The sequence below is a fragment of the Ostrinia nubilalis genome, chromosome 7, assembly GCF_963855985.1.
Source record: "Ostrinia nubilalis chromosome 7, ilOstNubi1.1, whole genome shotgun sequence".
Taxonomy (NCBI): Eukaryota; Metazoa; Arthropoda; class Insecta; order Lepidoptera; family Crambidae; genus Ostrinia; species Ostrinia nubilalis.
In genome coordinates this window covers 16,853,857-16,880,888 of record NC_087094.1, presented here as the reverse complement: position 1 = coordinate 16,880,888, position 27,032 = coordinate 16,853,857, and the positions used below count along the sequence as shown (strand labels likewise).

The following is a 27,032-nucleotide window of genomic DNA, read 5'->3' as shown; positions in this document are numbered from 1 at the left end:
GGCAACATCCCCATTATTGTTTCAATTTCAGATGGCTTGGTGTGAGTTTACATGAAACTTCGACCACTAGCGAGCGCGTCAAAAAGTATCCGCTAGGGTCGCTGTAGGTACAACATTCATGTCATTTTTTTACGCAGTCACTAGTAAAAACATTTGATGTAAACTCACATTAACCTACTCTTAGAGTAGGCGCACACCGTTGATTTTTAGTTGGCCGATAGTTGTGCCCGATTTTAAATTGTATGAAGAATCGGCCAAATCGAATCGGCGTAGTGTGTACTCACATGCCCATACTGATCAACTGCCCGACTAAACTATCGGCCGACGAAAAATCAACGGTGTGCGCCTACTCTAAGCCCACAGAACGGTGTTGTTAGCAAGCGTTGCTGGGTCCAAAAGCAGTTTAACTTTCACAGCAAACGTGGCCTTCACTGGTTAAGTTTTTATCAAACTGTAGATCCTGGCTGCACAAAACATTGTAGCAGTGAGGACCAGAGGGTAAAGGTTTATTCCACTTTAATCACCTGAAGTGTGGTTAACTACATTAGTTGCATCATGCACTAATAAAATACGTTTTTCCAGTTTTGAGACTGGTAACACAGCCGCTATTAAGGGCTGATTTTTCAATCGTCAGATATCTTTTAACTGAAGAATAACCTTGTCATTTTGACATAATTTCCATACTAAAACTGTCAATGTGCCAAACTTATTCTTCAGTTAAAAGTTATCCGACGAATGAAAAATCAGGCCTAAGTCTGCTCCCTTTACTTATACTATGGTAACATGTTACATTGATTTAAAAAGAAACAAATGCATAAAATAAAATAAGACGTGTACCTAATAGGTACCTACTTATCATAAATTATTTGAATGTGATATAAAGTAAGTATATTTAATTCATAAGACCAATAGCGACATCATTTTTCATATTTTAGACAAAAAGTCCAATAAGTTTTCTTTAACTAGTAAAATTAAAAACTAAAAAATCAAATACCACTATTAAATCATCATTTTACGATTAAAATATTCCTCAGAAAGAAAGGTTATTTATGAAGTTATTCTAAATGACTCTACATACGTCATCAAACTTAACATTACCAATATTACATTAAATACTTCGTATATCATCTTGTGCTTGCAAATTTTTGTGCATTTACTTAATACTAAAACAATATATTTGACTAATATGTAACTTACTCACAAATATGCGTGCCAAAATATTTATGTAATTGTAAGTAAATATAAATGAGTACGAGACTACGAGCGTCTACCTACAGTAATGAAACGGACAGTGGAATATTAATCAAGACCTCTCATTTCTACTTTTGCTAGTCATCAAAATATACATTTTTGTGATAAAAAATTGTGATGATTTCAGTAATGATTGAAATTTTGATAGACTGAAAGTAAATTCTACTTTCAATTTCAATATTTCATTAATTCAATTACACGCTGTATTATGTAAGTTACTAAGATTTCAGTATTGAGTAACAATATGGCTCACTCTGACTGATTACTTCGACGAAAATGTTATCAGCTATTCATTCATACATTTATTCTAGGGATGTGATCTTTGTACAAACTTAGCTCTTAATATTTACATTATAATTATACTTCATTCATACAAATGCCTTTTATATTATGTTTTGGTTTCATATTTATTTTACTGAGGTATTCTTCGGTCAAATTCTTCAACCATTACATAATTTTTGCGGTAGATAAAATATATAAATAGACATAGCTTGCAGAAAAACTTGCATAAAATATTCTATGAAATTAAATTAGTTTAATATCATTTATAAACACAATACATTCCAATATCTACGGGTCACTATGTCTAAAAACAACTAAGAGTAGCCCGTAATAACAACTTAGTAACGCCTTTGTGACCAATATCAGTTAATATTATCTTAAAATTTTCATTGTCACTTATGCATAAATTGTTGATAAGCTCAGAAATTCTTTCATGTACCTTTTTGGATACGATTTCGACATTTACGTGCAGTTTCATACACCATAATAACCTACAGAACTGAAGTAAATGTTAGTGAAAATTTATCAGCAGACAAGTCAGTCTCATCCATAAAAGGTTCAAGAAAGAAATCCTGTGATAAACAACAACTTCACATCATATTGGCCTAAAATATTATTTGGTTCTATGAAACTTAACAAAGGTGCAAAGGCACTAAACCAACTAGACTTTCGTTCCAACATTTGGTAATCTCAGCAACGTTATATCAATTTCATTCAAATACAATATGAAATAATTGAAATCGGTATATTGCTGCTGACAGTATCACGTTATATCCTCAAGCCGGCAAGCGCACAGCGTTCTATTTCAAACCGTTACAAAAATAGCTAGATATACATATATCACTGGCGACTAAAACGTCCACTACCAGACACATCTGGCGTATTGTCTTCCTAATTGTAATATTGTCCAGTTTAATCATCACTGTCAAAACAACAGGACAGCAAAAGTGATTGTTAGCAGGCCGGCTACACTTGTGGCGCGGCCCTGCGCTGCCTAGGTTTTCTTGCCGGGTTGTGGCGGTCTTCTGATGAGATGGAGGGGGTCCCTCCGGTATCGTGCGAAGAGTTCCCTCTTGAAGGTCTCGAAGTGCTTTCTGTTCTTTTCGTTCTGTTTCTCCCTCCAGAGAGGGCGCGTCCTGCGAGCTTGCAGTCCCCAGTGGATCGTGAAGATCGGCGAAAGTACCCTGAACTGGTACCCGATTAGGAACATTTCGTATACCTGGAAAGAAAGACGATTTCAATTAGCATTACATTTAATAGCTTTAGAAACATGAATTCTTGATGATTTTATAGTACACAGTATAGTACACACACATTAAAAGATAGTTTGATCAACATCTTATTTCTGACCGTAACCCACGCGAATGGAGCCGTGAGCACATGCCAGTTTTAACATTTTATTACTAACATTATTTAATCAAAATATATACTCGTACTTACTCATATTAGTGGATATAATTTAAATGAAATAAAACAACACTTCAAAATTCTATACACATTTAATTCGTTACAAAAACACTTTACAAAAATACCTAAAACTAAATAATACTGTAATAGGAGTATTCATTTTCAAAGTCTTTATTTAGATTATCGCTATCCAAAGTAGGTCAAACTCCCGTGGTCTGTGTGACCCAGTCCCTCAAAGCTGCGACGTTGGAGAAGACGGTAGGCGAGAGAGGTAAGGCACACCCTCTGGCGAAAGAAACCACCCCGTAAGCCGTCCCTCTGAATACTGCTGGCCCTCCAGAGTCACCCTGCAAAGTAATAAGAGAAACTGAAAGAAGGAGGCTGAAACTAAAAGAAGTAGAAATACTTTGTTCAACAAACAAGATCCGTTAAAGAAAAGACAATTATTAGTTATTCAAATCGCTTTATGCATAAGAGAGATTTTTTTCTTTTGTCTTTTTTGACACGTTTTCTGACTCCTATCGAATGAATACATTAGAAAAGTTGCTGTTCCATTTGAGTTTATGCAAAAGACTTAAATTGACACTACGTTTAATCTATACTAATATTATAAATGCGAAAGTAACTCTGTCTGTCTGTCTGTCTGTCTCTCTTAACCGCCGCCTAAACTTAACGCCTAAACCCCTGAACCGATTTCGATGAAATTTGTCATAGAGATAGTTTGAGTCCCGGGAAAGGACATAGGATAGTTTTTATCCCGGTTTTTGAAACAGGGACGCGCGCGATAAAATTTTTCTGCGACAGACAAAATTCCACGCGGGCGAAGCCGCGGGCGGAAAGCTAGTTATTCAAATAAATAGATTGATAGATAGAACACATTTTTTATTTTACACCACACAAGACAAGAAAAGAAAGAAATATACAAAAGAGAGACAGCACCATTTTAAGCGCTCGTATCGCTGTAGAGCGTTCTCTTCTAGACCACCTAAAGAACAATGAGAAAATAGGTATTGAAATGCAAATCATGACCATCCGTCCACATCGTCAGGTTACCTGGCAAGAAGACACGCCGCCTATGAGGAAGTGTCCTCCGCAGAACATGTTGGTGGTGAGCGCGTCGCCGTAAGACAGCTGGCACAGCCAGTGCGGCACCACCGGCACCCGTGCCTCCATCATGATGCGCGGGATGCGTCGTCCGCGCGGCTGTTGAGGGTTATACCATTGTTATACAATCAATCGTGTAATAATCTACACTAATATTATAAAGAGGAAAACAGTTTGTTTGTTTGGTTGTAATGAATAGGCTCAAAAACTACTGGGCCGTTTTTAAAAATTCTTTCACCATTCGAAAGCTACATTATCCACGAGTAACATAGGCTAAATTTTATTTAGGAAAAAATAGGGTTCCTCGAAATATGTAGGTAATGTAGTCCACGCGCGCGAAGCCACGGGCGGAAAGCTAGTAAGTCATAAACTAAAAGCAGAGGTCTGCTGATTTCCTACACATAGGCGCAGCTGAAAAATTTATATCAAAGTGTTGAGGTGTAGAGAGGCTTTGGTATGCCCTTGCAGTGGAAGTAAGATTATCGATACTTTTGTTATAGTTCACATATTATGAGATATGCGGAACAGAATTTGGTGCGGTTTTGCGTGATTCAGTCCCGATTGAGTCTTATACATATAATTATACAGTGTAGTGGGATAAAGTCATCATTATGACTTGTCGCCATGACGGCCTAGCCAGTGACCATCCTAGCTGGATGGCTCATGGTTAAAGGCCAACCCGCCCCTTACCGCGGTAAGTCCCCAGCCTGTAACTGTCATCCTCGCCAGCGGCACGGCTTGTCTCGGCTGGGGCAGCCGGATGGATCTGATGGCATCGTTGAAGACCAGCGGCCGGGCCAGGCCTAGCACAGCAATGTCGTTGTCATACTGCGGTTGTCCTTGGCCCTATTCTATTGATAGAGTCTAGCACATTGATACGAGTGACTTACCGCAGTGAGACCCCAGCCAGTGACCGTCATTCTCGCCAGCGGCACGGCCTGTCTCGGCTGGGGCAGCCGGATGGATCTGATGGCATCGTTGAAGACCAGCGGCCGGGCCAATCCTAAGACAGCGATGTCGTTGTCATACTGCAGTTGTCCGTATCGTGGGCCAACCCTATTCTATTGATAGAGTCTAGCACATTGATACGAGTGACTTACCGCAGTGAGGCCCCAGCCCGTGACCGTCATCCTCGCCAGCGGCACGGCCTGTCTCGGCTGAGGCAGCCGGATTGATCTGATGGCATCGTTGAAGACCAGTGGCCGGGCCAGGCCTAAGACAGCGATGTCGTTGTCATACTGCGGTTGTCCGTAACGCGGGTGCATCGTGGACCAACCCTATTCTAGTGATAGAGTCTAGCACATTGATACGAGTGACTTACCGCAGTGAGGCCCCAGCCCGTGACCGTCATCCTCGCCAGCGGCACGGCTTGTCTCGGCTGGGGCAGCCGGATGGATCTGATGGCATCGTTAAAGACCAGCGGCCGGGCCAGGCCTAGCACAGCGATGTCGTTGTCATACTGCGGCTGTCCGTAACGCGGGTGCATCGTGGACCAACCCTATTATATGGTAGAGTCTCGCATATTGATAATAGTGAGGACTTACCGCAGTAAGTCCCCAGCCCGTGACCGTCATCCTCGCCAGCGGCACGGCTTGTCTCGCCTGAGGCAGCCGGATTGATCTGATGGCATCGTTGAAGACCAGCGGCCGGGCCAGGCCTAATACAGCGATGTCGTTGTCATACTGTGAGTGTCCGTACCGTGGGTGCACGGTGGACCAACCCTATTATATGGTAGTCTCGCATATTGATATAGTGAGAACTTACCGCAGTGAGACCCCAGCCAGTGACCGTCATTCTCGCCAGCGGCACGGCCTGTCTCGGCTGGGGCAGCCGGATGGATCTGATGGCATCGTTGAAGACCAGAGGCCGGGCCAGCCCTAGCACAGCAATGTCGTTGTCATACTGCGGCTGTCCGTACCGCGGGTGCACGGTGACGTTGGCCACGCGCACGATACGCCCGCCCGAGTCGCGTCGTGTGCTGCCCACGCGCAAGCGGATCGCGTTCGGGGATACGCTGAAGAATTTTTTATTTGTTATTTGAAACGTTCAACTAAATTGACACTTACATCAAAGCCATTCAATAACGGTTACCGGGATTTGTATTGCACAAATTAGTAAATTCTTAAAAAACAAATGTGAGATCCTTAAGGTTAAAACATTACAAAGGTTTTGTTTTTCATGCTGAATTAGATTGAATTTGTCTAACATTTATTGCCAGTACTTTGAGAAAGCTAATAAATCAATAAGCACGGTCGCTATGTCAAGGCTGCACTCTTGAACTCGCGGTGTTTTATTATTCGTACACAGTTTTGCATATCTAATCTCATTGAAGGTTTAAAATTATAATTGATTGGCACAAAAAGTATTTTCAGATCAGTGGGTCAGGCATTATGTTAAGGAATATTCAAATTGTTTATATTACCTAGTTGCATAACGAAAATTATTTCCAACCAGAAAACTTTACTTTTAAGTGACATTTGTACTAAGTATTTGACCTTAACCTCACCTATGGTAAATAACGACGAGGGCTAAGTTGCCCCACACTTTACACTATTGTCACCCCAACACATAAAACTAAAACTCAAGACAGCGCCTTTGTATCTCTGAGGGTATAAAAAGGGCGCTTTATAGCCGGGCGCAAGTTTTATTCGGGAACTCGTAAAATTTAGAGCCCTAAGTTAAGGTCTAAACGCACAAAAATAGAGCCGTTTGGCTGAAAAATTTCAGATCGATCTAGGATAAAGTATTCTTGATCTATTTGGTACTCAGCTATGAAATAAAGTACCTAATCATAGGTATGTGACCTTCAGAGTAGCAGTTTTCTATGACGGCCAAATAGTTTTAGTTCATTTCATACAAAATAATTTTAGAAATGAACTTTTTTACAAGTAGATAAATATTTTGTTATGCACAAATGTTTTTTTTGTTTTTATTACTGTTTCATCAAGGAAAAAAATATAGCAAATCTAGTCTATGTTCAACAAATAAAACGTAAAAGTCTCATGGACGTACACCAAGACTTACTTCTGAACACAGTGCGCCGCAGTCAGGACATAGCTCGGGCTGATGATGAACCCTCCACAGAAAGAGTTCCCATTGAGCACCATGGACACCTGGTATGGGTGTCTGGTGACCGAGCTAGGCCTGCCGCCGATGATCTGACCGCTCAGCTCGGGGCATGCTGCTTCTAGTTCCAGCAGGTCTTGGAACTCTGCCACCTCTGTAGTCTGGTCGGCGGTGTCCTGCTGCGTGCCATCGACATCGTTGGAGCAACATTCCGCCTCCACTGTCTCTTGGAAGTCTAAAACGAGATGGCTTTGGTAATAAAGATGTAGGTTAGGATTTTTGAAAGTAAGGTACTAAGATGCATGAAATTAATTTCTCGTCATTTTGAGACATTAAGTAATGAAGTCAGTCATTTTCAGGCAAATAAGTCAGTACTTATTTGCCTGAAAATGACTGTCTACTATCAGTATAGTAATACTACTATAAATACTGATGAGGTGATAATGATAAGCTTTAACATGTATTGCAAAGCATGTATTAGGCTAATCTTGAGACACTAATAAGCAAACTACAGAATAATAGATTCTTCACGTCATTATTTACGGTACTCAGTATGCCCTGAAGTTCTGAACATTTAATGTTATCTTACTGAATAATAAGTTAATTAATACAAAAACAACAATCAAAAGCATAACAAAACAAAAGTAAACGCCAATCTAGAAATTGATTATGGCAAAAAATTGGCACTGAATTCAATGCCGAATAATTTTCAATGTTCCACTGATTAGTTATATTAGCCAATAATTAAAATTTAACCTGCTGAGTATCGAATTAGAGAATAATATTTTATTTCAGTGTGGTGTTTCAAGTGCATTATTTCTGTTTTGTTCTCTGTGAGAAATTGAATATGCCTAATTTACATAAATCTCATCTTACGATAGGTGAAGATGATAAAAAAGTTATAGTAAGTCTTCTATGTCATGTAGGGCACCTTTGAGAACGAGTCTCCAATATTTCAGCACACTTATACCTATGAGCTTTGAACAAGGATATAAAAAGTTTGCAGATTTGTTTGCGGACAAATCGACCAATAGGTTAACCCTCTTTGTCCGTCTTTGCTTTCAACACTGGTAACACTGTTCTATTAAATCTCACTCAAACTTTTACACGACACGCAACACTCACTGAAACTTTATGTGCTGAAATATCGGAGGTTCATTTATTCACAGGTTACGTAGAAAGAATAAACGTTAAGGGAAAACTGACGCTGGAATGGAATTTCATTCCCTTAAATCTTCAAAGCGATGTCAGGATACCTAGAATCATAGTCTTTTGTATAATTTCAGGAACTACTTATCTTTAGCTATGGTAAATCGAGGCTATACTCATTCTAATCACATTAGGTATTTAATTTAAAAAATGCCATGAAAATACACACATGCAACAGACTGCTCCAGCCAAAAAATTTACGATAAATGCTAACTGGTTATGAAATATTATAACGAAAGAAAATGGATATATCACTGCTGCTAGTTCATTAACCATATATGAAAAAGTACTTACCAGCGCCAGTGAGGAGGCTGAACAGCAGGAGAAGGCGTACGTCCATTTCAGCGGTGGTCCTGGCTGTGCCGTCAGCTGCGCCCGCGCCGGTCCTCTACCATTGCCCAATGGAACCGCGGGGACAAGCACTTCTGCACTTTAGACCTTAACTCGATTCGTGAAGGTCTACGATTGGGCAACACAGTCTGGGCGCAAGCCACGGTCAAGGTGCTTCACAGATCTTGTTGTTTTGTCAAGTTCAGTGGTTAATGAGGCGTACGCGACAAGTAATTTCCCAAAAAAATTAAAAAAGAAAGCTGAAAAAGCATTCATTCATTCGAAGATTTATCCGTCTTAAAAATTTTAATTACGAGTGATACAGGAATTACATATATCACGAATTTTAAGAAAGCTTATTTGAAAGAACTTTTCACAATCCTAGTATCCATGTGTATAGGATACATCATGACAAATCGCACATATCGCATTTCGCGAGTGTAATTTAGTGTTAGTTATTTGTAATCACAATGAAATATCAAAATCGGGCTTACAATAAATCAAACCCAAGGCAAGTCTTTGAAAAAACAAATCGTACAAGCATAAAAAAAGTAAAATGTAGAGCGAGAATGTCATTAAAGAAACTTTTATTTGCGCTGAGACACAGTTCACGTGTGTCCATTAATAAACACAAAATACACAGTTTCGATTTGATTAATTGACATTTAGTAATATGTACTCGTATGTACCTAATGATGTCATGAATTGTCTCTACTATTTGCCTGATACTTTTACTTTTTGGTTATTTGATCACAATTTCACAAATCACCCAGTAGATACCAATTACCAACTATGGTTGGTTATTAATAAGAGGGTAGTATGTACAGGAAGGTACAGTAATATTGAAGTGGGAATCATGAATTCGCCAAGCATCGCCGCTGCGCCAAATCGATTCCAAATGAGTTGTCTATTAGTCTATGCGCCGGAAACTTTGTTTCCGAAACATTTCACAACGCGGGTCAATTAGTTACTGGTTTTCAGCACTAATTTCTAATTCTGACACTAGGCTGTTATTTCGAAATTAACGGCTTAAGCCAGTTTTAGATCAAGAATTTTCCGTTGAGTTTGTGAAATTATGATTGAGGTAATATCAAATCGCATTTTTTCTTGAAGAGAACGTGCTGTGCGCAAAATTTTCAGCCAATCAAGGAAAGGTTGGTAACATTTAGCTGGGTGTGGTTTGCGTGACAGCTGCGGGTTCAAATACCGCATGTATATCCATTAATGTAACTATTAAAGAACCTACATAATATGTTGTCTTATTGCTGTAGTTAGCCAGTAGACCTTGTACTATGTGCAAGCACAACTTGAAGCTACATAACGACTGTTGTTATTGTTGTACCAATGTTCTATTAGTAACTTTAGGAGTTACCAACAGAAATAATAAAATCAAAAATCAAAATCAAAATCAAAAATATTTATTCAGTTTAGACCACAAGTGGCACTTATGAACGTCAATAGTGGGGCACTTTACATGTCTCCTTATCTTGTGGGCCCTACCAGCGCTTCGAGACAAACATATGGCACAAACATACATAATACACATTGACGTTATCAACACAGCCCACACGATAGACAAAAAGAATAAAATAAATACAAGGGAACCAGCTCCCGTAAATTTCCAACGTAATCATGTAATTTTCCGCCGCCTCTGCAGCCGACACTCCGACTGTTGTGGCCGTTAGGTTTGAGCTATTTTCAGAGATCACGTGACATAGACACGTATTGCTTCAAATATCACAGTTTCATGTTTTCATTGAAAACTACACCGTGGAAACCAAAAGCATTTCTACAATTTATACAGTGTTCTGATTGATTGGCTATTTTTCATAGTACCTATTGTAAAACTCTACATTTATACAACAGTACAGTAGGTAAGTATATGGTGTAGTTTACACACACCATCAAAAAAGCTTTCTAAAGAGCTTCTGCTCTATTCGGCCAGCCAGCTATCCATCACCCTGAATCTGAAGGACAAAATCATCTTTCACAAAGATTTCTATCATCCTTTTTAAGTATTAAACCCATTTCAAAAAGGTATGAGAGTCCTGAATATTGATATCTCCTGGATCATATTCAAAAGCTAGCCCATCCATAATCCAACCCAACTCCTACTCTTTCAATTCGACCTCCCATGAAGTATTTAGTTTAATGAAGGAGCATCAAGGTCATGACGCTAAACTGAATCCGATATTTACTGCTCGTAACCCGGCTGCAGGCGTCACTCCGAGTTCGTTACCGCGCCGGAATAGCGCGTGACTCACCGTTTCATAATGCAGTATGTGCTGATACAAATGAAGCACTCCTGCACCGCCAAAACAATGCAGACCATGTATCAAATGTGAATTAGGTGGCAGCACGTCATGCTCTTGCTAAAGACTATCGTTAGATTGTCTGATGTAGTGATTTGTGTTCCTCACTTGTAGATTTGAATCAGAGACAATTATTGATTTTGTACTGAGGAGGTGCATTATTCAACAGTTCATCACCATCTGCCTATGCCGGTCTTCTTCTTTCTCAATTCAAGTCATTGAGCCCAATTTTAGGATACTTCACTACTGCTTCCCAGTTTGAGCATATCGTTGGTCCATCTTGTTTGGTGGAGAATATCAGAAGCAATAGATTTTATTGATAACTTATCAGTTTGCTTAGAGTTTGATTGGCTTGGAAGTGGTCTGTAACATTCTTATGATTACATATAATCCAGGCAAGATAATACATAGAGAAAACAAGCAATAATATTACAAATACCTAGTAGCTAAGTGTCACTAGAATATTTTCCGATCGAGTCTTCTAGACCTAACTTATCAAGATTTATGATTTTGAATAATAAATGGTTCTTTCTTCCGAATATTTTTCACGTGGCCTATTTTCTTTATCTTGTCACTCCTGTCCCAAGAGGTATTTTCGAGACATCGCATCGCCCGACGTGACCCGCCGGAGCGACCTTCAACCGGCAGCGGACCGTGACAGACCTACTTCCATCCGAGTGGTACAAGCATAAAATACAAGCGATATGAATTAATGATGATGAACTATGAACGCTTGAAGATGTATTCCGTTCTTCTCTTTTCTCCTCTTTCGTTCTCTCTATTCGGTTGTTGATTTAAAGTGCCATCTTCCGTAATTCAATGAGACGGAGAATTATCAAAGTTGATGAAACGTAACATGTTAAGATTTTGTAGTTGTTGGGAAATTTTGAGGGCAGAGAAATGAGGCGTTCATATGAAGACACTAAAATATTATGCAGCTATAATTTAAACAGGATACCTCAGCAGCCCAGCCCAACAGGACAGACTGTCCTGACGCCTCAGAACAAAGAGAGCCCAAATAATAGGAAAAAGGGCTAGGGAAAAGAAGAAGAAGAACAGCTCAATCGTATTAAAATGTACGATAAAATACTATTTTTAATGTAGTTTAAAATGGTATCCGCTATTAGTTCGTCACTTGTAGCACACGCCATCATCTATTTGTGAACATTGAACTAGATTATGGGAGTTCGGCAATCTAAAACTGGGTAATCTTTCATTCAAATGCAGCTGTACAGTTCTCTGCACGACTCTACAAAGCATTGCGAATTACTCGTAATATTTCAATATTTATTTAATACTTAGGACAACTTGCGATAATATTACCAAATGGCGGTAAAACTTGCTCTACCCTCAGATAAACCATACTATGATTAGATTTTACAAATTCAAGTATCACAACATTTACCTAGCCCAGTGGTTCTTAACCTTTAAGTCACGAGGGACCATTTTACCAAATTTCTGTCTTGTCAGGGACCACTTTTATTTTTTCAAAATCCTATGAAAGGGGAGATAGATTTCTCGCCCAATGTGCGCCGTTTGCGTGGTGTTGACTCGACTCATCACGTCACGTCACTTATTTATTACGATATCTTCGTGGACCACTTGAAATGTCTCCAGGGACCACCAGTGGTCCGCGGACCACCGGTTAAGAACCACTGACCTAGCCCAATGTAATATTAGAAAATTGTATTAGTATATTTTTAGGAATTACTAGATAAATAAAAACAATAATGAGGTTTATCCTCAGGATTGAAAGGCCTGATAATAAATAAGAAGAAGACAAGACGACGCGTCATACTAAGAAGATTTTTTCTATACAATATTTTATGATTATTTTGAATACGGTAACAACTAACAATACCTACTTGTAATCGTAAGTTTGCATTGTTATTATGCACTTGGAAACAGTTAGCCAAACAAACCAATTTTATTTTCGTAGACAGTCAATAACAATGTAGAGTTCGCCAAATAATATTTTACGTTAAGTTTACAGTTTGTCCGTACAAATAATAACTGACTGGTGAAAATTTAACTGAGAAGTAGGTACCTAATAAATGCACATGGGACAAAATATACTTTTATGCTAGAAGTGACTATGACTTATCTCATTTCTAGAATCAATCTTTGCAATACTTAGAAATGGATATCAAGGAATCTACCCTATTATCTGTTATAACTAAGCCTATGTCTCCTTTTTATCGAGCTGAAAAATAAATATTTAACATAAAGTAACAAAGCCTTAATTTACTAGTATAAAACATTTTTCCTGAATTTCATTTTAAGTCATTATTATTACATCCGCAAACGCCAGCCGGTTAAAATCGTCGGCAATTCTTTTTTTTTTCACTTTGTCCAACTGAATTTCAAAAATAAATATCGCGAGCGAATCCGCGGGCGCAGCGCTGTGCTCCCGCCGCGATTCAGGCGCATGCCGCGGATCACGTTTCACGCAAACTATTTTCGATGCGCGTGCGATCTCGGCAGACACACATATTACGTGCTACGCGTCCTTTAATTTTCAATAAAAAATGTTTAACGTAGACTTGTTTACAAAAAACGTTCCACGTTAAATAAAGGCTTTGGTATACATAGCTACGTATCTCGATCGGATCAAAAGAAAATTTAACGTCAAAAGGACCAATAAAATTAAATAATAAGTTGCACGTCGGCGGTCGGCCCGTTAATGATTTGGATAAAACGGATTATTTAAAATTACTACAAGAATTTGTTTCATTGGTTTAAGTGTTAGGATTATTTGTTTTATTATGATTTTTGTTTGCTAAGAAACTCATTCGCTCTGATTGTTGCTAATAAGGTACACTCTTGTAAGAGTTCGTAAACGTTAAGTACATACAATCGGTCAATCCTATCTTCGCAATTAAGTAACTGGTGGTAGGTAGCTAATATTAATACAAATGTAGCCGTCTCTAGTGTCCGTGATCACGTATGTCCATTCCTCCTCCCCCCAATGACAACAGGGATTGTTTCGCGCACGTGGCGCGCGGCCACTGATAGATTTCCACGCCTCCCTGCCAAACGGCTCCATTTGGCCGGCTTCCACGGAAAACGATGTGACTTTGACATCCAAACTTAAGCTCGAACAACTACTATTTAATAATCAAATGTGCATACGAACACAATTAAGAGTCTCTAGATACGAATGTTATGATATAGACTCTATCAATCACAAGTCGCAACTCAATAGACATTTTGTGATATTTACAAGTGATGTGAAGTCATATTCAGGAATCAAATTTTTCCATACTTTAGGAGAAAATCAGAAAAAAATTATTCTCCAATTAAAGTTCTATCTGAGAACGGGACAATGCCAATACATAAATAAAACCAACCACCGTATTTTAAAGAAAGATCCAATACCCCGACAGTTGAACTGAAAAAACGGGGCCAACATATTGGACCGTTTAATTGAAACTTCCGGACAAATTCCTGTCTTTTTTGCAATTTATGGTCGCCGAACTGGAAATTACTTGTCTCCTCGCCGCGGGATGAAACTCGTTAATCCGATGGTATTTCAATATCGGTGTAGTTGCACCGATAAATTTGCCGTAACCAATTACCGGACTGTCTGCTGGGTCGCACTTTATTGGTCATCGCGTGCCCTAAACGGGATAGGCCTGTCATTGCTGAAGTTTTTGACAAAAGAAAGGGGGCTGAATTGCCCATCTGTAAAAGGAATGTCCGTTTTGAATGTATGATGTCATCGTCATTGGAACATCTATCCCTCTCCCGTTGATTTCTCCTGGCTTGCATAAAATTGTTATTTTTGTTTACCGACGTATGTTCCGAACCCTTTTTTTTATCAATAAGGTGCATTTAAAGTCAATCATTGTATAAACGCGTAATCGTAGCGATAACGTGTCGAACTGAAGATTCTTGAGCCGGCGCCAACGAGTGGGCGGGACAGCACAAAACATTTTTATAATTCCATAAAAATGGGACGCGTTTCTTAATAATCCGCCAAGCCCGAGTTACTGAGCTATTTTCGATTAGCACAAGCAATTAAGACAAACGCACAAACTCATTGATTAGAAGGTAGCGTATTAGAAAATTTTAAGAATACCATTAATGTAGAGAGCATCTCAGTGATATCTGACAGTTAGTAATTTCATGTTTGTAATTAAAAATTAAGATAATTTAGATAATTTTAAACTGTTTGACCTATAACATCATCTTGACAAAATTGTTTATACCTAATTGGCGCATTGGTAAAGATCAGAACTGACGTCAAACTGTGTTATTACGTCAGACGATCATCCGGAGTTGCAAGGAAGTCTGCACTCTGCATGAGATGATTCATAGCCTGAACACCAAATAATGAGCAGATAGGCACTGTTACAGTAGGCAACTACTGTGTAGCAGATAGATGCAACCTTTAACAACACTGCTATTGGCTCATCCTTTTGTAAGAGATGCTCAGGTTCTGCCTGAGATCCAGAGGGAAAGGATTATCTATTTTTTTACTTCACCTATTTCATGTACGAACGGGGCGATACGTCAAACACAAAATATCATTGTGAATTTGTGACATCTTATCGTATCAAAAGTAATTTAGGTCCCTTGCGAATGGCTGTTATAATGTTGATAATGGCGTTAAGAAGAGTTAGAAAGAATCATCAAAAGCTAATTCAATCAGCTATTAATAGAACTTTTCATGGTGTAGCACAATGTTGAGAAGCCGTTATGTTCTAACGCGTCCACCTACATAAACAGGTCATTACAACTTTTAGCGCTCCGCCGGAATTTTTGCGTTACGGACAGCTGTTGTCGAGTAAACAGTTTATTTTCATATCACAAATACTTATTTGTTTTGACAATGGAACCAAGAGTTGTTGACAGCCAGTTCCTTTTCAGCTTACAAATTATGTCGTCTGCATTTTTTTCATTTGAGCAAAGAGGACACCCTCATTAATTCTTAACTGTCATCACTTTCACTTGTTGTTTGTTAGCTTCTGATTCCGATTCAAGAACTATTTACTGGTGCACCCCGTATAATGAAAAGCAATAATGATTTAATCAGCCCGGCAGATGTAAACAATGCTGCGACCCTGGCGGGCTGCCAGCGGTGCGCTGGTGCCGCATGACCTGAATAAAACCGCTGCACCATGTTCGCAGCTGGACCGGGGATCTATGGTTTGTGGCTATAACGTTAGTGTAGCTGGCCACTTGTGACTGTAGCAGAGCGAAAAGAAAATGCGATGATCCTCCTAACTCTTCAATATGCAACAAAAAGTGACGTCAGTCATGTTTGTTTACGTACCTAAATGCTACTTTAAATATGAAATCTTATTCGATGCCGTCGCAATTCGAAGGATCCGTCAATCCAATTAGTGCTGTGGATGAGCCTCAACTCTGTCATGACCGTAATAATATTATTGACCATACGGTCTGGCGGTCTGGAGACCTAAGTGCTACCTCACCGACTGGTCCCAGCAAGACAGTGATGGATGGGAACAGCCTGTATTCAGCCGGTATTGTTAGAAGATGGATGGGATGAACCGAGCTTTCTCCGTGATTAAACGTAGATACAGGAATAATTTAGTAAGATTCATCAATAAATTGTTTCTACAATAACAAAAATAATAAAACAAATACTTATGCGAAAAACATGCGTCATATTATATAAATATCCGAAAGTGTATCAATTTATGTCTAAGTTTTTTTAACACTAAGCCCGTTTTTTTTTAATTCGAGGTAGATTCAACCGTTGACATTGGTGTACGTACTTTTAATAGGAAAGAGAAATGACATAGGTTGTTCGAAGTTAATTAAGACGAAGTCGCGGGCACTCATTAGTATTGAAAAGTTATATCGTGGGAGTAGGAGGTACCAACACCAACTTTTATTTAAGCAAGATCTATAGCAATATGCTAATAATAATTTACTTATGTTGTCAGTCTCAATTAGCAATTTTACTTAGTTAAAAACTTAACAACCGACACTGGTGTCGTAATTATCATTTTCATGTGGAACATTTTTCATGGATCCTGTAGTAACTTGAAAACTTTTACACAAAACGCATAGATAAATGAATAAACGTCACGACACATCGTAAACATACACGCTAAAGATTACAGATGTTTCGTTTATCACTGAATGCTAAACAATTTAACAACTTTAATTACGAAGTTAATTACAGTCGAGACGGTATTGAATGCCAAAGCCTTTTACAAAATTTGTGGAAATTGGCGTCAACTCGTCTTCCAAACAAACAATTACCTGTGTATTCCATATTTCCGTAGCCTAGAAACGGTTCGTCATGAGCGAGCTCAGTATCGAACACCATAGCTCGTGTATGAAGCTTGGAGTCTCACTTTCGCGAAGTTGGTCACGTTTTGTGGCTAAGTATCTTCTAGCTCTAGCCGTCTTTTAGCTTCCCCCTTACACAACGAAATCAATCTGTTCCCCCACACTGATAAGTGCTGCCTTACCTGCGTGTTCCTGGTGAACCCGTAGCCCAGGAACCTTTCGTCGTGTGGTGGCACAGTGTCGGGCGCCACGTAGAAAGGCTCATACAGTAGCTCGAAATTGGTCACGTTTTGTGGCTAAGTATATTTTAGCTTTCCCTCTTACACAGCGAAATAAATCTATATTCCCCTACACTGCTAAGTGCTGCATTACCTGCGTGTTCCTGGTGAACCCGTAGCCCAGGAACCTCTCATCATGTGGTGGCACAGTATCAGGCCCCACGTAAAAGGGCTCGTACAGCAGCTCGAAGTTGGTCACGTTGTGGCTAAGTAACTTCTAGCTCTAGCCGTCTTTTAGCTTCCCCTTACACAACGAAATCAATCTCTGTCTCCTCACACTACTAAGTGCTGCCTTACCTGCGTGTTCCTGGTGAACCCGTAGCCCAGGAACCTTTCGTCGTGTGGTGGCACAGTGTCGGGCGCCACGCAGAAGGGCTCGTACAGCAGCTCGAAGTTCGTCACGTTGTGGCTAAGTATCTTCTAGCTCTAGCCATCTTTTAGCTTTCCCCTTACACAACGAAATCAATCTCTGTTCCCCTACACTGCTAAGTGCTGCCTTACCTGCGTGTTCCTGGTGAACCCGTAGCCCAGGAACCTCTAATCATGTGGTGGCACGGTATCGGGCGCCACATAGAAGGACTCGTACAGCAGCTCGAAATTGGTCACGTTTTGTGGCTAAGTATCTTTTAGCTTTCCCTCTTACACAGCGAAATAAATCTATATTCCCCTACACTGCTAAGTGCTGCCTTACCTGCGTGTTCCTGGTGAACCCGTAGCCCAGGAACCTTTCGTCGTGCGGTGGCACAGTGTCGGGCGCCACGTAGAAAGGCTCATACAGTAGCTCGAAATTGGTCACGTTTTGTGGCTAAGTATCTTTTAGCTTTCCCTCTTACACAGCGAAATAAATCTATATTCCCCTACACTGCTAAGTGCTGCCTTACCTGCGTGTTCCTGGTGAACCCGTAGCCCAGGAACCTCTCATCATGTGGTGGCACAGTATCAGGCGCCACGTAGAAGGGCTCGTACAGCAGCTCGAAGTTGGTCACGTTGTGGCTCACGTGTGTTTCCAGGCTCTCGTTGCCGCCGCTCGCCTCCCATCTGTACGAGGAATATGGTTTGAAGGGAGACTGTTTGTTTCGCTTTTTTTTAGACAATAAAGAGCCACGAAAGTAATATTAGAAGGCACTAATGCCCGTTTTCACCATCAATTCCTAATTTTAAGTGACTAAAGTAAAACAAAATTCCTGTTAAGTGTTATCATAGGGGTCACTTATTGATGGTGAAAACGGGCATATAAGTCAAAATTCAAATCTCCGTTTGTGTTCCATTGGTTCTAGCTGCCTAGCTGGCATTATCTTTAGTACTTGCACGGTAATACTATCATACAGTATTGTAACTTCATATAAACGAACGAAACGCGAGCTTTCCTTCGAAATTCAAATCTCGGTATGCGCTCGACATGCAAAAGTCGGGGGTGTCACGAATGTGCCACAATAATAAACGGACGATGTGTTGTTTTATAAACAGTAAGCGCTCTTTTTTTTATAAAAATTATTACAAGTACCTATTTATACAGGGTGTTAGGTAAATGGGTTTATAAGCCGACATTAGGCCATGTTAACATTAAATGGTATGGTGAAGTCAGTGATATCATCATTTTATTTTTTTTAATTTTCATACAAAATAAAATTTATAAAATCAGATTTGTATGAAAATTCAAATTATTAAAATTAGATTATCAATTTTCTGACTTCACCATACCATTTATAATTATACACATGTTAACATGGGCTAGTGTCGGCATAAAAACCTATTTACTAACACCCTGTATAATAATCAAGCATTTTGTTCGCCTCATTTTACGGTCGCAAATTTATAAGATTTGTTACTAAATCTTAACACAAATATATTTTTTTAATTAAATCCTAAACAACATGCATGTTTATCCTATTTCATTCACAAAATATTTTGTTTGTCAAAATACAATCACAAAAAACATTTACAGAACTAGATAGAAATTCTAAGTAGGCAGATGTAATGAAAATAGGGTCTGCAGGTGAGCAGCCCTATCGCATGTTGTCATTCCGTGACGTTCCGCGCGGCTGTTGGCATTTATTTTAAAAATATGGTCGAGTTGGAATACTGTATATATAGTATTACCGTGACGCTGGCGTTAGACCACGGTAATACTATCATACAGTATTGTAACTTCATATAAACGGACGAAACGCGAGCTTTCCTTCGAAATTCAAATCTCGGTATGCGCTCGACATGCAAATGTCGGGGGTGTCGCGAATGTGCCACAGTAATAAACGGACGATGTGTTGTTTTTTAAACAGTAAGTGTTTTTTTTATAAAAATAATTACAAGTACCTATTTATACAGGGTGTTAGGTAAATGGGTTTATAAGCCGACACTAGCCCATGTTAACATTTATGCATGTAAATGGTATGGTGTAGTCAGTGATATCATTTCTTTTTTTAATTTTCATACAAAATAAAATTTATAAAATCAGATTTCTATTAAAATTATTAAAATGATTACATCAATTTTCTGCCTTTACCATACTATTTATATGCACATGTTAACATGGGCTAGTATCCGCTTATAAACCCATTTACCTAACACCCTGTATAATAATCAAGCATTTTGTACGCCTCGGTCGAGACGCATACATTTTACGGTCGCATAAGATTTGTTACTAAATCTTAACACAAATATATTTTTTAAATTAAATCTACTAATGACAAGACAACATGCATTTTTATCCTATTTCATTCACTAAGTATTTTGTTTGTCAAAATAAAATAAAAAATTACATTCACAAACCTAGATAGAAATTCTAAGTAGGCAGATGTAATGAAAAAAGGGTCTGCAGGTGGGCAGCCCTATCGCATGTTGTCATACCGTGACGTACCGAGCGGGTGTTGACATTTATTTCAAAAATATGGCCGAGTTGGAATACTGTATAGATAGTATTACCGTGGTACTTGCAAGATTGCTAAAGTTGTGCTAAAGTGAAGGTGGGTAATTTTGCCGTGAGACGGCTCTATAATTATGTATATTATTGCTACTGAAATAGGTATTTTATGTCCATATTTGTAAGAATGTAAAATTCACGCATTCACTTACCTAGAAAAATTGGAAGCATACTGGTTATAAATAAACACCTTCCTATGGAAAGGTATCGCCAACTTGTTCTTGGAGAGCCGCAGCAGCTCCGACTTGTTGGCCGGGAAATTGGCCACTCTTCGGTCCAACTCGTACGTCGGCACTACATAGGCGCACAATGGGCAGCGTGGCGCTGTAGACAGGAATTTATCCAGCGCCTCCGACATGCCCCTCGAGGGAACTATGTCCACGTCCACCAAGAAAACGTAAGGCGTCTGGCAGTTCCGCCGCGCAAGATTCCGCAAATGGTTCTGAGGGTACGGGTGCCTCGCTCTCCATGCAACAGTGTCTGCTCGCCTTTCTCCAGGCGGCAGCGGCTTAGCCTCACAGTCTCTCGCCCAGTTCGGAACCGCACCCTGAACCCCGGGTCTCTCCGCCGACGTGGCGACGTGCAGCGCGAGTCTGGAGTACACGTCCGGCTGGCATCTGAAAAGCCACGTGGCGAAGGCTCGAAGCAGTCTTAATTCGTCACCGGCCACGAAGACCGCGACGGATATGGGCCCGGTCCAGTGAGCCGCTATCCGGAGTAACTCGTGGAGTCGTTCGATGGAGCTCTGGGTGGCGAGGCAGACGCGCCTGTTCATGGAGATTTCGGCGTACATGTCGCCGACGGTGGCGTAGTCGAACATGCGGTAGGAGCGCGAGCCGTCCCAGCGGCCGAGGCGGAGGTCCAAGCGGGCGATGGGATCGTCGTCTAGGGCTGGGTTCTGCGTGTCGAGGCAGGGCTCGCAGGACGGCGGCTCGGCGGCGGGCGGCGTGGCGGGCGCGGGGCAGGCGGGCGGCCGCAGCAGCCACACGTTGGCCGCCGCGTTGTAAACGACCAGCGCCACCGCCGCGATCGTCACTATGCTCCATTGGCACCGCCAGCGCCACCACTGCGGACGAGACGCCATCGCTATACCACTACTATAATAGGAAAAGGAACGCTACAGTTACGACTCAAATAGAAGCGCAGTCATGTTTTTTCCGATTCTATTTTGTTATTTTTAAGTGAGTTTTAACTTTAGTGCATAGTTAATTAATTAGGTAATCACGCACAACGATTCTTAAAGTTTTATGACCGTGGCATGATTTTTATTTCTTGGGGTTCCGTCACTTCATTTAAAAGGTTTTATACGCGTGATAACGTAATTTAAATTTTATTTTGAGATGGAAAATAGCAAAAACTATGGCTTACAATCTTGTCCCTGCGAATCTTCGCCATTGGCCGGTGTACTTTCATGTGACCCATCCCAAGCCGAGCGCAACCACCATCATCCTGACACCCGAGGATCCATTGGCGCCCTCACTCTGTTGGACACACAGTAGAGCTATTAACTTATCTATTACCCATCTAACCCATCAGTGATCAATAATTTCAATACATAATCACAGACTACAATGGAAAAGTAATCTTAGTAGGTAATTTAGAGAAAGCAATCAAACCAACAATGAAAACCATCAATGTATTGTGTTATCGTATGATTAAGAACGATAAAAAACTTAGATTTCGATATTATCTAGGTACATAGAAAGCTTTTTTATTCATAATCAAGCTTAGAATACCTATGTCACGGTAATACTATCTATACAGTATTCCAACTCGGCCCTAATTTTGAAATAAATGTCAACAGTCGCGCGGTACGTCACAGTATGACAACATGCGATAGGGCTGCCCACCTACAGTACCTAGTTTAATTACATCTGCCTACTTAGAATTTCTATCTAGTTTTGTCATTGTATTTTTTTATTTAGTTAGACAAACAAAATACTTTGTGAATGGAATAGGTTAAAAATGTTTGTTTTGTGATTAGTAAATTTAGTAAAAACTACTTAAATAATTTTGAAACTTTAATAATCATAATGATCTGTTACTTTAATTTCGGGCGGGCGAAGTCGTGGGCAAAAGCTGGATTAATACAATATTATTATAATTTTCATTTCAAATCAAACTGACTGAAAATGACAATAGGACCAGTTTTTGACCAATTTGACCGTAAAAATGACGGTCAGTCAAATTCAATCAGTTTTGTCATTTTTAACACTTGGCCACCGACGTCCATTCGGCACATTCGCGACACCCCCGACTTTAGCATACCGAGCGCATACCGAGATTTGAATTTCGAAAGAAAGTTCTCGTTTCGTCTGTTTATATGAAGTTACAATACTGTATGATATTATTACCGTGCCTATGTTTAAAAATTTACGTCTGTGCGCTTAGATCTTATCAGCTAAGTAAGTACTTATCGGATTTTAATGCAGTTTTCAGCAATAGAAGTGATTCGAGAGGAAGTTTAAGTAGTCAGCAGTACATAATAATACCTACACAGCACACGGTGAAGCCGGGGTAAGTAATTAAAGACTTTAAAAAATTTAAGTGCGGTACGCGACGACGTTTTTAAATGATAAACACGACCATTCACTGTACAGTGATTCTGAATATTTACGAAGGTAAGTAAGTACTTGCTTCAATTTGAATTTCGGAAGTAAGTGGGTACTTAGGTAGGTAAGAAGTTAAGTACTTAGCTATGTAGAGCCTACCCACCTACGGAAGACCAGATTTTGAAACTCCGTTTCAACATTTTTTATTCGTTGTCTAGGGATTGATAATGATATAAAAATAATGAAACTTTTTTTTATATTAAGTTTTTTAATAGTTATGCAGAAATCTGGATTTCAAGAATAGGATGTAGGTACTTAGATACCTACAATAGGCAGTACCTAAGTACCTACACAGGTGTCCGGACACACTCTGAATAATTGATAACAACTGCAATATTGTTTTGAGGTTAAATCTACCTACCTACCAGTTTGAAAGCATTGATTTAAATTAAAATTATCTACAGAAGTATCTAACTTAAAAATTTAATTTAAAAAATAAAATTCAACTTACCAGTATTAAAACGCCAGTTTGTAATATTTTCTGGTTAGAATATTTAGATTTAGGTAACAAAAACAGAAGACAGATGGGTGGCTTTAATGGGAACTGCGCAGGCCCGAAGTTAGCACATGCGCGGTTAAATTATGTAGGTATATACCTACCTACATAAGTTCAAGAGGGCAGAAGGGCTCCAATTCTTGGTACGATGGTGACCGTGATTCTTGAAGGTCACAACAACGTAAATTCAAATTCAATTTTCAAACGTACCTATTACTTATAATCTGATTGAACACTACCTACTAAGTAACGTAAATGAGAAATAAGAGGCATTTATGTGAGTAACTAGTTAGCCGTTAAGTCTAATTAACGTAGCAAATTGAACTGAATTACTTTTAAAGTCTGAAAATGTATAATAATACCGTGATAATATGCTATTGATGCTGTAGGTATTCCAATGGTTGTTGATAAAAAGTTGAGTGCGATAAAGAGTAGGTAATATAATTACGTATCCAATGTCAATACCTATTTGGAGACTTACGATTAATTTGGTATAATAATGAATAATGGTATAAATAATAATTTGTACTAATTACTTCTTTTCCACTTGCCGTTGGCTAATTAATTTTTAATACTAATTTGTTGAACCTTTCGTCTTATGCCGGCTGCACGCACACACTGGCCCCAACATTGGTTTTGGTCCCAACGCCATCGCGCCATTAGTCTGACGATAGAATCAAATTGATACCCACGTTGGAACATCTTCTTCACGTTGGCTCTAAAGGTACAGGGGACTGAGTGACTGACAGGTTTAATAAACAAGGTGTAAACGCCTCACGAATTTAACCGATCAACAAGTTTTGGCGGCAACGTATGGAACCGGTGTTAACAATTCTGAACACCCTGTATTATTTTTTTCATGATAAGTGGAAATAACACAGGAACTAAGAACAAAACGCATTGTCAACTTGACAGAAGTGTGGTCACAAAAATGACGTTGACATTTGAGCAAGAATTCGCATGTCAGTCGCATAAAAGTTAGGTTATGTTTTGATATGTTAAAGTATTTTTTTGTGAATAACGGCGGCAACAGTATTTTATGTAAGCCGAATTGATTGAAATATTCATAAGCAAAATGTTTAAAATTCCAAACTGGGAAGACGACGTACCAAAGAGTAATGTTGACTTTGGCAAAACAAGCAAGGTTGGTTTGTTTACATTTTACAGAACTTCCAATGCCTTAGGTAGATAGAATACATGTAATACGTCTACATTTTCAACGTATCAATTCTTATAAAAACGTTTTTGTTTATATTTAAATGTAACATAACATTAGTATCAAATTAATCGGTCTCAGTATCTAACTAACCTATAATTTTTTGTAGAATAAAAAAGAAAAGAAGTTTGTTGAACAGTTGAAGCCTCCACAAAACTCGAAACAAGACACGAGAACTGAAGATGTGAAGAATAATAAGAAACATTCTAAAAGTAATAAGAAAAAATTTAACAAAAACAATAGCACACTTGGCCAGCCAAATATAAATGGTTCCAGTGATTTCAAAAAACAAGTCAGAAACAACAGTGCTGTAAAGAATAAAAAGAAGAACATTGCTAAGCAGCCAAATATAGCACCAAATGAACAGAAACACAGCCCCATTAAAACTAGTGTAAATAATAATCAACCACAGTTCAATGGGAATTCAAAAGGTAGTGATAGTAAGCAAGTAAATTCTTTAGATAAGCCTAAGAAAAAGTCCAAGAAAAGGAAGGCAAAACTCCATGAATCCACTTCTGCAAATGACAGCCAAATGCAGGAAAGCATAGACGATGGTATTGATATCAGTAACCCTAGCAAACCCAAAAAGAAGAAATTCAATGATGATCACGATTCATCAAATATGGTGCCAACGAAGAAGAAAAAAGCAAACCAAGACGAAGATCTAGAAACTGAAACAAAGACAATTCCTTATATGACTAAAGTCGATAAAAAGAAAGAGAAGTTTAGAAAATTATTACAAGTAGGAACTAACAGAAATCCTATAAATGTTAGTGGAGAAAACCTTAGACAAAGGATGTTGGAACGGCTGAAAGGTAAATGTTCTTACTATTTAAATTTTCTTTTCTTTTTTGGCTAAACCTCCAGAAACTTCTTACCCGTCCTGTGCTCTAGTATGCTCCTAGTATCATGATATACATTGACACTAGAAATTACTTCAGCCAACTAAAAAATAATAACTGAAAATTATTGTTTCTTTTAGCTGCCCAATTCAGGTTCCTAAATGAGAAACTGTACACAACATCAGGATCCGAAGCACAGCAGTTGTTCCAATCAGACCCAGAGGCATTCCACACTTACCACCAGGGATACCAGCAGCAGTTGAAGAAATGGCCAGTGAATCCACTAGACTTGATAGTCAAAAGAATATCTAAAATGTAAGGTTAATGTTTTAAAAAACCATGTTGCTTGAGAACAAAAAACCTTACTTATCTGAACATTGTTATTTTCTAGGGTTGTTTGGAAGAGATTGTTTCCTTCTATAAAACTATCTACATATATTGGGGGCCATACACAATTTACATCACACGAATTTTATTATTTTTGGTCCCCCTCCCTCCCCCTTAAAAACGTGTGCCGTAATTTTGGTCCTTATTCCATTTGGTATTTCTTTGTCGATTTCTGCAGTGCGCAATAAATATCTTTTTTAACTAAATTTCTTTGTTACCAGGCCCAAAACTCACGTCATAGCGGACATGGGTTGTGGTGAAGCTGCCCTCTCTAAGAGGGTCCAACAGACCGTTCGATCCTTCGACCTAGTAGCGAGCGCGCCGGGCGTGGAAGCTTGCGACATGGCGCATACGCCGCTGCTAAGCGATTCCGTGGATGCCGCCGTGTACTGCCTGGCCCTTATGGGAACGGACCTAACGCAGTACCTTGTGGAAGCTAATAGGGTGTTGAAAGTTGGGTTAGTTGGGATCTGGAAATATTTTATACAATATTTAAAGGATTATTACAATAAATGACTATAAGATTTTGAATGAATACTCCAGTAATTAATTTTAAAGTATCTTGACTAGAATAACAGTATAAACTTGTTTCAGTGGGCATCTTCTCATAGCAGAAGTAGAAAGTCGCTTTGACAAGGTGGAAAACTTCACAGACCTTGTCCAGCGTCTCGGCTTCAAGCTCAAGAACCTAGACAAAAGCCATGAGGTGAGTTTCATCAATAAAACCTATAACATTATTTTCATTATTCAGTTCGAGCCCCTAGTGTACCAACCGTAAACCTATTGAACAAGACAATTCAAAAAGTTAATTTCATTTTTTTAAATGTTAAAATAAACTAATAATTTTCCACTAGGTATTCTTCTTCATGGAGTTCACAAAGGTGCGCGACCCGCCCGCGAAGAAATCCAAACTACCCACGTTGACACTCAAACCTTGTTTGTATAAAAAACGGTGATAAAATATGTACATTATTGTAAATTATATTTTGTCAATATAGAATTCGATTCTATGCAGTATTTTTTTTAACATGATCAATGAGATAATAGAAAGAA

General features: G+C 39.1%; 3 protein-coding genes across 3 annotated transcripts; 1 reads left to right on the top strand and 2 right to left on the bottom strand.

The window, feature by feature from the left end:
• Window positions 1-756: 756 nt before the first annotated feature.
• On the bottom strand, window positions 757-23,971 carry LOC135073419 (beta-1,4-glucuronyltransferase 1). Its single transcript, XM_063967600.1, has 5 exons — window positions 23,490-23,971; window positions 21,795-21,907; window positions 20,579-21,492; window positions 18,388-18,544; window positions 757-2,752 (listed from the first exon to the last, which is right to left on the bottom strand). The coding sequence occupies exons 2-5, from the start codon at window positions 21,846-21,848 to the stop codon at window positions 2,528-2,530; spliced, it is 1,350 nt and encodes a 449-aa protein (XP_063823670.1). The 5' UTR covers window positions 21,849-21,907; window positions 23,490-23,971; the 3' UTR covers window positions 757-2,527.
• On the bottom strand, window positions 3,014-8,933 carry LOC135073453 (uncharacterized). The gene is made up of 9 exons (XM_063967635.1): window positions 8,614-8,933; window positions 7,069-7,345; window positions 5,809-6,058; window positions 5,589-5,765; window positions 5,366-5,542; window positions 5,145-5,321; window positions 4,935-5,072; window positions 3,994-4,143; window positions 3,014-3,287 (listed from the first exon to the last, which is right to left on the bottom strand). The coding sequence occupies exons 1-9, from the start codon at window positions 8,657-8,659 to the stop codon at window positions 3,141-3,143; spliced, it is 1,539 nt and encodes a 512-aa protein (XP_063823705.1). The 5' UTR covers window positions 8,660-8,933; the 3' UTR covers window positions 3,014-3,140.
• A 495-nt stretch (window positions 23,972-24,466) lies between the features above and the next one.
• On the top strand, window positions 24,467-26,989 carry LOC135073420 (uncharacterized). Its single transcript, XM_063967601.1, has 6 exons — window positions 24,467-24,678; window positions 24,860-25,565; window positions 25,733-25,907; window positions 26,201-26,437; window positions 26,574-26,685; window positions 26,834-26,989. Exons 1-6 carry the CDS (start codon window positions 24,610-24,612, stop codon window positions 26,933-26,935), a joined length of 1,401 nt encoding a protein of 466 aa, XP_063823671.1. The 5' UTR covers window positions 24,467-24,609; the 3' UTR covers window positions 26,936-26,989.
• The last annotated feature ends 43 nt before the right edge of the window (window positions 26,990-27,032 follow it).